The sequence below is a fragment of the Sinohyriopsis cumingii genome, chromosome 7 (assembly GCF_028554795.1).
Source record: "Sinohyriopsis cumingii isolate HCF-2022 chromosome 7, ASM2855479v2, whole genome shotgun sequence".
NCBI classification, from domain to species: Eukaryota; Metazoa; Mollusca; class Bivalvia; order Unionida; family Unionidae; genus Sinohyriopsis; species Sinohyriopsis cumingii.
The window spans coordinates 116282820-116296009 of NC_142967.1; the positions used below are offsets into that span (position 1 = coordinate 116282820).

The 13190-nt window shown below is 34.2% G+C and overlaps 1 protein-coding gene across 2 annotated transcripts in view; it reads right to left on the minus strand.

Annotated features, from left to right (window-relative positions):
- Positions 1-13190, minus strand: part of LOC149795982 (uncharacterized) — a 137931-nt gene that overhangs the window by 31066 nt on the left and 93675 nt on the right. For both annotated transcript variants that reach the window (XM_089965896.1, XM_089965895.1), the window contains 7 exons: positions 12972-13070; positions 10661-10772; positions 9809-9942; positions 6785-7040; positions 4990-5090; positions 4119-4260; positions 2923-3132 (listed from right to left, as the gene is read on the minus strand). In XM_089965896.1, the coding sequence (XP_089822022.1) occupies positions 2923-3132; positions 4119-4260; positions 4990-5090; positions 6785-7040; positions 9809-9942; positions 10661-10772; positions 12972-13070 (1054 nt within the window). The remainder of the gene's footprint in view (positions 1-2922; positions 3133-4118; positions 4261-4989; positions 5091-6784; positions 7041-9808; positions 9943-10660; positions 10773-12971; positions 13071-13190) is intronic.

Here is a 13190-nt window from a genome sequence, read left to right on the forward strand (position 1 = left end):
TGGAAGGAAGATAGCCTGATGCATAATTTGGGCGTATAAAGTGTAATCTATATATTACGTATAAAAATTAAGCACATATGAAAAAGATACATTTTTACTACTAACCTAGTTTTGCAGCTGATCAAAATTCTTTTCATAAAGGGCAAGATCCATACGGATTAGAACCAGAATAAAAACATAAAATATACTAAAAATTATTTATATTCAGCACTCAGTTCAGCTAGTGTTACTTTTGCTGAATCATTGTGAACTGGAATTTAGCAATGATCATCATCAGGTGCACAAAGTGCTGTATTACATTACTCATATTCTTCTTTGAAAGTATAAAAAGCGCTGTTGATTTGTCACTAGTTCTGATTTTACATGGTTTGAAGTTTGAAAAAAATCAATCTGCTCTAACATTTTCCAGCATATAACATCCACAACTCACACTGTTAAGTGTTTCACTTAACATCCAGCACCATTTTCTTTACAATGAGACCTGTCCACTAACTAACTAGCTTATCCATAAAAATGAATTTGTCAGGCAAAGTTCACTTTTGAAGAAACTTTTCGGTTTTCTTGAAAATGGGCCACACACAGTTCCTATAAAAAGCAAATAAGGAAAGTACTCTTACGCTATTCTTATGCAGCAGTCACTTTTTTAAGAATATTCTCACATTTAAATGAGTGGAATTCAAGATATAATAATAAAAATGACAAAAACAACTTTTTATTGCTTTATTTTAAGATTATATTGTAATGTTGCAAAAAACCATAATCCACATACAGTCTAGCAGAAAGCATAATTTGGTGAAAAAAGGGTAATGATTATGCCAAAAGGGTAATGGCTGGCATGTATACTATTTCTATAGCTGACTTTGAACAACCATCCCAACATCAAAAAGTTTCTAACATTCTGTTAATTTATTCTTCTCTCACACATGGAAGCCATGCATGTTGGATTCCACCTCTTTAAAATGTATTTTCACCATTTTCTACTTGAAAAAGAAGTTCCTCAAATAGACTGGCAATGTAGTAGTGGCCATAATGAAAATTGTTAGGAATCTGCATTAAGTTCAAAATATTCCTGAGAAACCTACACAGGCATATATAATCATTCTTATTTGCTAAGAATAAAAATCAAGTGAATTAAGCTGGGTAGAAAATGATAGAGAACCATATTTAACTAATTTAATGGTATCCATGAATGGCCTTACCTGCACTATATGAGACAAGGACAAACTGAGAGGATTTAAAGAAAGGAAGCACTGTAATATTTCAGTTTCAAAGAATCTCACCAACCTCTCAGAACACCTCACATTTGGATCTATGTTGCTGTATTAAACAAATCTGATCCATCCCTTTTCAATTTCCAACAAATAATTCAACCACTGCAATATCACGAAAAAAATACATACATAACTGCAACAAGTGAACACCTATATACCTTTATAGTATTTTGCATTTGTCCGTGGCTCCAAATGTGATGTTGTCATAGGAATATCATCCATGTCTCCTTGATGATAATGAGAATAACAAGGAAGATGATTTTATATGACAATAATAATAATAATAATAATAATAACGACAACAACAACAACAATAATAATAGTAATAATGAAAGAGTCTGCATCAAATGAATTGTGCCATGTCTGATCTGCATTTGAATCCGACAGTGGTAGAAACAATTAAAAATGGGCAAGTATGTGAAAGATGGGTAAATGTGACATAAATGAACTAATAAAATCTTGATAAAAAATGGTACACTATTTATAGAGGTTATTCCAATTTATTGTTATTTAATGCAAAACAACACCAACCATCAAGGATATGGAACACATGAACAAAGGTAATTAATGTGACACAAGTAAAGTAGTGGTGTTGACAAACTTGCCAAGTTTTAGGTCCAAAATCAATTACAACAAAAAATGCACAGACTTATAATATGTCCTACATAAAAACACTTTTTTGAAAAATATAATTATCATAAAGTACAAAGTGTTACAAGCATTATTCATATTCATGCCAGTGTAGTCACCACAGGATCACATCTTACTACAATCTACAATATAACAGTTGTAAGATGTTTAGCCATGTCATGGGGAAGCATACAACACTGTGTACAGTAATATTACACAGTAATTGACTCTATTCAGATCACTTAGACTCCTTCCCTTTCCATACAGGAACTACCTCCCCAATGCATGTATTTACCTGAATCATATGTCACTGACAATTACTGCCTTAAAATCAATTTAAACTTGGAAGAGGGTTCTTGCAAATAACAAGATATATGCTAAGGGGAGGCAATCCCTCACCAGACTGAAGGTAACTTAAACCATACACTACAAAAATAGGGAATTGAAATGAGATATGTTCAGCTGTCATCTTTGCAGAGATCACTGAGACAGAATCAAATACACAGGGTAATCCACAAACTGACCAAGATGAAGTACTACTAGAATGTACCTGTAACATTCAGCAAAATTCAGCATTGGTATAATTACAGCAGATGATATGGCACTGACCTACACACTGAAACAGAGCCAAATACAAAAGGTGATCCACAAACTGACTTGGCAAGAGTACTATCAAATTGTGCCTGTGATTATCTGTGCTGTTTATCCATATGCATTTATCTATGAGTGTTGTACATGCACTATGAATGTAAGAATTACACTGGATGCTATTACACTAAACTACACTTATTGAACGACTGAGTCAAATGTAAAATGTAATCTACAAGCCTACTGTGATGTGGCACTCAAAAATATTTTATCATATGTACTCACCTGGTAAATGCAGTACAATTAGTAAAAAGAGCACTACCAGAACGTTACAAATGAATCACACTCAACAAATTTCTATACCAACATAGATGTAGCATAGTTGATACATTTGTTTGTGTCCTGTACAGATCCAAATAGCACCAATACATACCTCCAGTTGGGGTATTTCCAGGTGTGACTTGACCCCGACCCCTTAGCTCTTTCAGCAGACCCTGGAATGACTTCTCCAGTGGGTACTTTCCGCTGAAATCAAAATACAACTTGGCTCCAAGGATTGCTCCTAGCCAGCCATCAGGCCGATACTTTTTCTGCATCATGACAGGAATGTACTCTTTCCGCAGCTGGAATGTGTACTCTCCCTCTGGAAGATAATTAAACATACACAAAATTACTTACAGGATCTACAATGAATCCCTTTATGAATATGTGTAAATTTAAAACTGACTAACTTACAGCAGCTCAAAATGATAAAAACTGACTCAAATTGTGCAGTAATAACACACTCTTTTTGCAGCATTACAGACCTGTGCTTAAGTCTTTGGTTCTGTCAAATGCAAGTAAAAGAGGTTATGGATTCAACAGTTTCTTCCAGCTCTGGAAATTGTATTACATTCTCAGAGCTTGAGCTTGAGATTGAATTTTACTCTCAGCCAAATGAAAGAGATTTACAAAGTAGTCTTTTGTCAATGGAAATAGTTAATTCACTGAGTTTGAAGTCTGAGGTTGAATTTTCACTTTCAGCCAAGTCAAAAGAGATCTTACAAAAGCAAATATTTTTTCACTGGCTTAAAAAAAATTTTATGTTCAGAATTCACAAATTTCCAGATCAATTCTCTGGCTTTCTCTAACTACCCCATATTTATCTAATCAGAGTAAATTGCAAAAGTTAATAGAACATATTACATATGAAAGTAAAACTTATTATTTTTTCTATTTAATTACAGAATAATCAAACTGGCTGATTAAATTTATTGAGTGTCTCTGCTCCTAATGCAAATAATTCAAGCCCTCTTTTCACATACTAGTGGCCGAGTGGTCTAAAGCGCTCTCCGTTACGGATCACTGCCATCTCACCTCTGTCTGCGTAGGTTCGAGTCTAGGATTCGGCCAATGTGGGTATGTGAGAAAGCTTGCCAGTAGCTTCTCGTGGGTCGGTGGTTCTTTCCGGGGTTTTCCCGGGTTCTTCCTCCACCATTAATACTGGCCGCCATGTATAGCCTATCGTGTGCTGAAAAATGGCGTTAAGCCCCAAAACAACAACAACAACAACTTTTCACATACTAAAGTTATAGCACTATAGAATTGCATTGTTTGGTATCCAGAACTAGTATTGGAGTATTTACCTACCTGTTCTACAGTTTGGGCTCTGCTTGTACTTTTCAGACATACAAATAAGCACTACAGCTGAGTTTTCAATGCCATCAGCCATGGCTTCTAGTGTGGACCCTCCCATTCTCTCCACATCAATCCATATGGCATAACCTTCAGCCTGAAAGGGGAGATAACCATTAGTTGTCTTTGTCCCATAACTCCATAATTAGATCTTACATTTGAATCGTATTTATAACTTTATTTATCCTAACATTGAAAAATAATATTTCTGTTTTATCATATATGGCATTGCAATTTGAGACCAACACATTTAGTCCACATTAATCCAAGTTACTTGGGTCACAGCAAGAAAATAAGTGGAGATAACTTGTACTAGCCTAAATCTCCTACCACTGGCACTAAAATAATGTTGTTCTCAGCATTTAAAATACAGTACTTGAACTCATTATAAAAACTGTTTCACTGGTGTTAAAAACAGGAAAAAGCATAAATAACAAATATTACTGTCAGATGTAAAGGATTTTATGCAAGTGTTCATTGGACATGGAATTTATGAAAAAGGAAGTGATTTACATTATACATGTAATAAGCTGCTGGTGTCAAGGATCTGTTGAAGTGGGGATTATACAATTCATTGAAAAAGGGCAATAAATCTGTCAAAACTGGACCTGAAGTGAAAAATCTTTAAATTGTACATGTACATGTAATACAAAATTCACGTTCAAAAAACAGCATCCAATTAATATGCAAGGATTGCAGAGACATGGAGATGTGGTGGTTACAAGACATGTAAGTGAGCTGAAAGAATCCAGGACCTTGAAGTCTTAATAAGTCTGTCAAGGTTTAATTTAAAGAAATACATTTGCTGAAAGAAAAAGTTACATACCCTGAGACGATCTTTAATTTGGTAAGCTATTTCCTTGTCAGACCATGAGTAACTCAAAAATATGTGACCTTTTGTCCTTGAAGCTGCTGCTGACTTGGGCCCTGCAAGAGTTGTATTTCATCATGAAAACACAAGAAAGTATCTTAAATCAGTGAAATAGTGAACACACAGGAAAGTAGCTTAAATAAGCTAAATACTGGACATCTGTTTCTGTGCATTACATCTGGCTTTTCATTTCAGTCTTGTGCAATCCATATTGTGCAATAGATGAGTCAACTATGAAGTTTTGTTTACAAAGGGAAACTACTAACAAAGGTTCCAAATAACTAACTAAGAAGATGAAAGAAGTTTACAGCTCATGGTAGATGATGAAGACTAAATGCAGTTGTTCTTCTAAACAGTGAATGTGTGCAGTGGATACACCAAAAAAAGACAATGTGTTCTTGTATCCTGCATACCAAGTTACAACTTCTAAATTTGAAACAACAGGTATTTCCAGGAGCCAAAAATATTTCATAGATGACAATTTATTTTGAATAAAAATCTCATAGAATCAAATAATTTGCATCAAATAGGGGTGATGCAAATATAGTTAATTTGTTTTAGCTAAAATTACTAACCATTACAGGAAATCTCCAGCATTATGTGGTTACACTTTGTTTTATGTCAAGCAATGCATTAAGGTATCTCCTACCTTACCATCTGATTGAAATATCAGCACCAGTCATGTGTTTGACACCCAACAATGCACTAAGACATCTACCTTGCAACTTGACTGAACTATCAGTGTCAGTCAAGTGCATTCTGTGATATTGTAATTGTTTTGGGACTGTTGAGAAATATCGTGTGACTAATGTCTAAAAAATATATTTTCATCTTGCTGCTTTTGAAATGTTGCCAATTTTTTCATGATATACTCAAGACATCAAATTAATGAACACCTTCATGAATTGTCTCCCTTTGTGAAATTGGTTGGTTAGCAGCTAAAACAAATTACAAATGGCAGCACCCTGTTGCATCATCAACTCAGTAAAAAAAAAAAAAAATGCCTATTTACTGAATGTCTCTGATAAACTGTGCTTAAATAACTGTACTTTACAAAACTTCCTAAATACATAAATAAATTGACATACATACAACAGACCGATTATAGGGGTCATAAAGTCTAAAGCCTAAGAGCAGGGCTGTCCAAGCCAATGTGCATCATTACTAGTGCTTTGCTGCTAAAACAAAATAAAGATAATAATAACCCACATGGCTTGAACCAAGAGTGCAAATATCCAAACATTATGGTAAATAAGGCACTTGATTGGTCAAAACAAAACCAGACTTCAATTTTGACCAATTGGATTGCTGGGTTCAAGAAAAATGTTTAAGTTGAGACAAAAAAACTTTAGTGGATTTCCAGCCAAATAAACCTTAAAATGTTGCACTTTTTTGGAATCTCTATCTTGTCTTATACAGGGGATGCATTAATTTATATGGAATAATGAAAAATACTGATATCAAAGCAAGTGATAATTATTCAACAGTACAAACAGGGGATGCATTAATTCATATGGAATAATGATAAATACTGATTTCAAAGCAAGTGATAATTATTCAACAGTACACGCAGGGGATGCAATAATCCATATGGAATAATGATAAATACTGATATCAGACCAAGTGATAATTATTCAACAGTACATGCAGGGGATGCATTAATTGAATATGGAATAATGATAAGTACATGCAGGGAATGCATTAATCCATATGGAATAATGATAAATACTGATATCTCAACAGTACATACTTGATGCAGCTTTTGATGCCTCATTTTCTCCATTCAGAATCCACAGGGCACCACTAGTATTTTTCTGCAAGTTCTTGTTGGCAGAATCAGTGAATTTCTCTAGTGTTTGCACAAGTTCGGGAAACTCAATAATTTTTTTACGTGCATCCTTGTCAAATGAAAGTGTCCAAATACACCGAGCACATGCACTCTGCTCATGTACATCATCACTCTGTAGCATTTTGATAAATAAAGGTAAGGCACCTTCTTCTATAATCTGCAAAAAAAGCCATAATACATTCAAATTACATGACAGACATACATAATAACCATAATACATTAAAATTACATGACAGATATTTGTAACAGCCATAATACATTCAATTAACATGACAGATATCTGTAACAGCCATAAGAAATAACTGTAAACAGCCATTATACATTCAAAGCACATGACAGACATCTGTAAGAGCCACAATACATTCAAATTACATGACAGATATCTGTAACAGCCATAATACATATAAATTACATGACAAATATATGTAACAGCCATAATACATTCAAACTGCATGACAGATATCTGTAACAATCATAATACGTTCAAATTACATGAAGGTATCTGTAACAGCCATAATACATTCAAATTACATGACAAATATCTGTAACAGTCATAATACATTCAAATTACATGACAGATATCTGTGACACCCATAAACATTCAAATTACATGACAGATACCTGTAACAGCCATAATACATTCAAATTACATGACAGATATCAGTGACAGCAATAATACAATCAAATTACATGACAGATATCAGTGACAGCAATAATACATTCAAATTATATGACAGATATCTGTAACAGCCACAATACAATACAGGCTAAAAATGCCATAAATCGCTTAAGCTCTTTTAAACAGTCAAACTTGAACAATGTAAATGACTCTTCCAAACATCATACACAGAAAGATAAAGATTTATCTAAGACTGCCAATGAATAGACAAATGATAATAAAAAAGTTGATTACATAGCAACTGAACCTGCAAATCAATTGTTTGTAATGTCGGTACCATATCAAATATAATTAAAATGTGAAAGAGCAAGAAATTATAATTGACATGAAGAAAGCAATGTAGAATTTGAGGGCATGAAGCATCCAATAAATACATGCATGAAGTCGCTCATTTGCCAAATCTTCCTCATAAAACAATAAGACATAGGTTGTTTGTCCAAGTGAGGAATACACTACTATGAAGATGCCAATCTGCATGTCAACTCAATCATTTCAAATGATCCTCAAAACTGTATGGTACTAAATTCAACCAGTTTCATCATTTTAAATGGTCCTTAAAACTGTATGGTACTAAATACAACCTGTTTCATCATTTTAAATGGTCCCTAAATCTGTATGGTACTAAATACAACCTGTTCATCATTTGAAGTAGTCCCCAAAATTGTGTGGTACTAAATACAGCTTGTCTGATCATTTCAAATAGTCCTCAAAATTGTGTTTTACTGAATACAGCCTGTTTTATCATTTCAAATAGCCCTCAAAAATGTATGGTACTGAATACAGTTGTTTGATAACAGAAGCAATATTGTATACAATCTTATGATTAATTTAAGTGTAAATTTTAACACATTTGTTTTCAGTCAAAATGGTTTTAAAAAATGTAATAATAATCCTTAATTAAATGTTACCAAAAATAAATATGAAATTTTAAAAGGTAATGACTATAGCATTGTCCAGTAAATAAACAAATAAGAGTGTACAGAAAAGCAGGTTGATCCATATGGTTATCACTATCTCCCACCTACCCCCACCCTGCCTTCTAAGGGTCCCTTAACCTCCCTACTCTATTCCCAGGGTGTAGGTCAAAATTCCAAAATGGTTGTGCACATTTACAGACCACCCTTAATCATAACCCAAAGTTGTAAGTCTCTAAATTGTATACAGCAGTGTCTTCATCCCCAAGCTCCACTTCTAGGGAACAATGTAAAATATCTAAAACCACTGTACACATGTGTACAGTCTACCCACAATCATAACCCAAAGCTGTGAGTCTCTAAATTGTATACAGCAGTGTCTTCATCCCCAAGCTCCACTTCTAGGGAACAATGTAAAATATCTAAAACCACTGTACACATGTACAGTCTACCCACAATCATAACCCAAAGTTTTAAGTCTGTCTTAAACTGTGCAGGAGCAGTTACTAATCCCCAGCTTTTCTTCAGCTAAATGGTGATGGTTTCCATGTCAAGTCCACGACTTAAGTGTTGTTGTAACACACATGACTTTGACCTCCAGGTCATAAAACCAAGCAAGGATGTCACAGAATTTATTAATCCTAGTTTCATAATCATGATTCATCACAAGCCTGAACTAAATTCATGAAGATGTTTAGGAAACAGAGGGAAATAGAGCAAACTTTAATCAAAACCTTAATGATAATTTTTACATCTGTGAGCTTGACCCTAAGGTTAAAGGGGCAAATGAGAACTGTTATAGAATTAATTGTCGAGGCTTTGTAATTACTAATTCCAAGCATAAACAAAATCCATTAAAGGTCTTAGGGAATATAGCAGCTGAAAATAGTTAAACCCCAAAACTGATGCCAATTTTCTGTGACTGTTATCCTGACACCAAGGTCAAAGGTGAAGGTTACCATGTTGCTGAAGGAATTGTCTTACCTTCATAATGATGTTTACCAAGTATGATGAAAAGCTGTAGTGGGGGCTTATGAAATATATGTAAATGGGAAACTTGAAACAAAAAATCAACAAACTGTTGATGACAGTGATGATACCACTGCTGATAAAGTGTCTTTGCTTTTCTACTTAGCAAAATAAAAACCATAGCCTTAAAGTCTTCCATCAATACAATGTTCAATACAGCTAACAGTTGAATTATCTTCAGTTAATTGTTCCCATCTTAGCACAATATAAATGTGTTAGACAAACAGATGCTGAATTATCAGTGATAGACTATATCTTAATTTCAATGTAGCTTTTCTGTTACATATTAAACTGTGTACAGACCTTCATTTTATTTTTGTCATTGACAGCTAGTTTGTCCAGTCCCTCTGTCAGCTCAGTGGGAGTGAAGCCCTTGTAACGACGTCGCTGCTGGTCAAGAGCTTTGTCAATCCAATTCACCACACACTTAATAACACCTGAAACAGAAGACATCTGCTTTAAAAAACATAAAAGAATTGTGAGCAGTAACACTGAGGAACCTTCAAAAGTTGCTATCACCGAGATGCCTGCCCAAAAAATTGAGACAGGAATTGCGGCATATTTCAGGTACAAAATTTTGGTATATAGATGAACCAAAGTTTTAATTAAAAATATCACCTGATGTAGAAGTTTTGGGAATTTGAGAACTTTAATATAAATTTCTGACAACAGCACCATCAATGCCAGGAATGTGATATTTTATACTGCCTCACCTTCTTTAATAAAACATTCAAAATTTGTATAGAACAACACTATCAACACCTGATACCATATTTACTCACTTATAAGTCAAGTCAAAATGAAAACAACATAATGTATTGCAGATCAGGATCTATGTTGTTTGTTCTACTTATTGCTCCTAACAAACTGCACAGACCCAGATCTGCTGGCATATAACCAATGGCAGATCTGAGTCTGTGCAGTTTGCAGTTGGACTCATCTTATAAGTGAGTATATAGGGTATGTGATATTTTATACTATCCAGAAATGTGACACGTATTACTGTCCAGAACTGTGATGTTTTATGCTGTCTCACTATCTGCTAAATGCAGATTTTAAAAAAGGAAAACTGAGTAGGTAGACCATTTCCATTCAATAAAGCTGAGAAACTTTGTAAAGGTCATAACTGGACTAATTTGTGGTAATCTACATTACCTGTATCGTCAATCAATTTGGAATTATCCTCTTCATCAACAATGTAGGCAAGAGTGAGCATGGCCAAAATTTTCAGCATTTCATCTTCAGACTGGATGAATGGCATGATGATCTGCAATACATTAATCAGACTGGATGAATGGCATGATGATCTGCAATACATTAATCAGACTGGATGAATGGCATGATGATCTGCAATACATTAGTCAGACTGAATGAATGGCATGATGATCTGCAACACATTAATCAGACTGGATGAATGGCATGATGATCTGCAATACATTAATCAGATTGGATGAATGGCATGATGATCTGCAATACATTAATCAGACTGGATGAATTGCATGATGATCTGCAATACATTAATCAGACTGGATGAATTGCATGATGATCTGCAATACATTTATTAGACTGGATGAATGGCATGATGATCTGCAATACATTAATCAGACTGGATGAATGGCATGATGATCTGCAATACATTAATCAGACTGGATGAATGGCATGATGATCTGCAATACATTAATCAGATTGGATGAATGGCATGATGATCTGCAATACATTAATCAGACTGGATGAATGGCATGATGATCTGCAATACATTAATCAGACTGGATGAATTACATAATGATCTGCAATACATTTATTTGACTGGATGAATTGCATGATGATCTGCAATACATTTATTAGACTGGATAAATGGTATGATGATCTGCAATACATTAATCAGATTGGATGAATGGCATGATGATCTGCAATACATTTATCAGACTGGATGAATGCCATGATGATCTGCAATACATTTATTAGACTGGATGAATGGCATGATGATCTGCAATACATTAATCAGACTGGATGAATGGCATGATGATCTGCAACACATTAATCAGACTGGATGAATGGCATGATGATCTGCAATACATTAGTCAGACTGGATGAATGGCATGATGATCTGCAGTACATTAATCAGACTGGATGAATGGCATGATGATCTGCAATACATTAATCAGACTGATGATCTGCAATACATTTATTAGACTGGATGAATAGCATGATGATCTGCAATACATTTATCAGACTGGATGAATGCCATGATGATCTGCAATACATTTATTAGACTGGATGAATGGCATGATGATCTGTAATACATTAATCAGACTGGATGAATGGCATGATGATGTGTGATATATTTATCAGACTGGATGAATGGCATGATGATCTGCAATACATTAATCAGACTGGATGAATGGCATGATGATCTGCAATACATTAATCAGACTGGATGAATGGCATGATGATCTGCAATACATTAATCAGACTGGATGAATGGCATGATGATCTGCCATAAACTTATTCTTATAATTACTACAATGCTTAAACCTTACCAAAACAAACTCCACTGAAACAAAATAATTTGTTCATTTTATACAAAACCTAACCCTGTATATGACATCACTGGCAAAATAGGATGATAAATAGACAGATTCATGTCCTGCCTTGGAGACAATATCTCCCAGTGAGACAAAGTCAATTTTATCAAAATTCTTCCATAATTTGGCAAATTGCAACTGGTTTGATGTCATGCACCTCTGTGATGTCAGATGTACTCAACTATCAGAACTGCATATACTGCCTGAAAAAAAACTTGTAATTCCCTTTATTTTGGTTATGATTGAAAGGTGTGATTTTCTTACCCTATGTGTAAGCTGTCCATGAAATTTGGACCAAGAATGTGATGTAAAACCAATGTTATCGTATGGAAACCATTTTTCTTCATCACACCGACCTTGACCTTTGACCCCAAATTAAATAGGCTTTTGAATTACACTAAGTGCAAGCCATCCACAAAATCTGGCTGAGGTATGTGATGCAAGATTAATATCATTATGCAGTAGCCATAATTTTTTTTCAGTCATAGTGACCTTGACCACTGACATTTCATATTGTGCAAGTGCAAGCATCCACAATGTTTGGTAGCTGCTGATACAAATCAAGTTATGGTGTGGAAATAATAATGGTAACAGATGGATGGATAGACAGATAGACCACATCATAACATAAAAACATATAAAACAACATACTGTGATATGGACAAAACTACTGAATTATTGCTTTTATCCATCACTAATTGACATGAACTTTCAATTGTGATGTCTTACAGTGGATAGGTTTCCTTTATTAAAAGGCTCTAAATTCATTGAGATCAAAGCTTATATTTTTCAAGTGAAAATCATATTATATAAATTTACCTGCAAGTTTTCAGAGAATTATTTAATAAAAAGGTCAGCAGACACAATTCTTGATTTCTTACCTCTGATGTTTTGTTTTCTTCAAAGAGATGCTTGACTAACGGGTTTTTGGCAATGTTGTGTAGAATACTAAGTGAGGCTTTGAGGACGTAGTACACATTCTGCAACAAAATATTTAAAAAAATCTAAGTTTATTTTCTTAAAGGTACGTAATGCAAAAATTGATACTCAATATTGCTGAATGCATAAATGATGACAATGACAGGTCATCTTAATCAGTC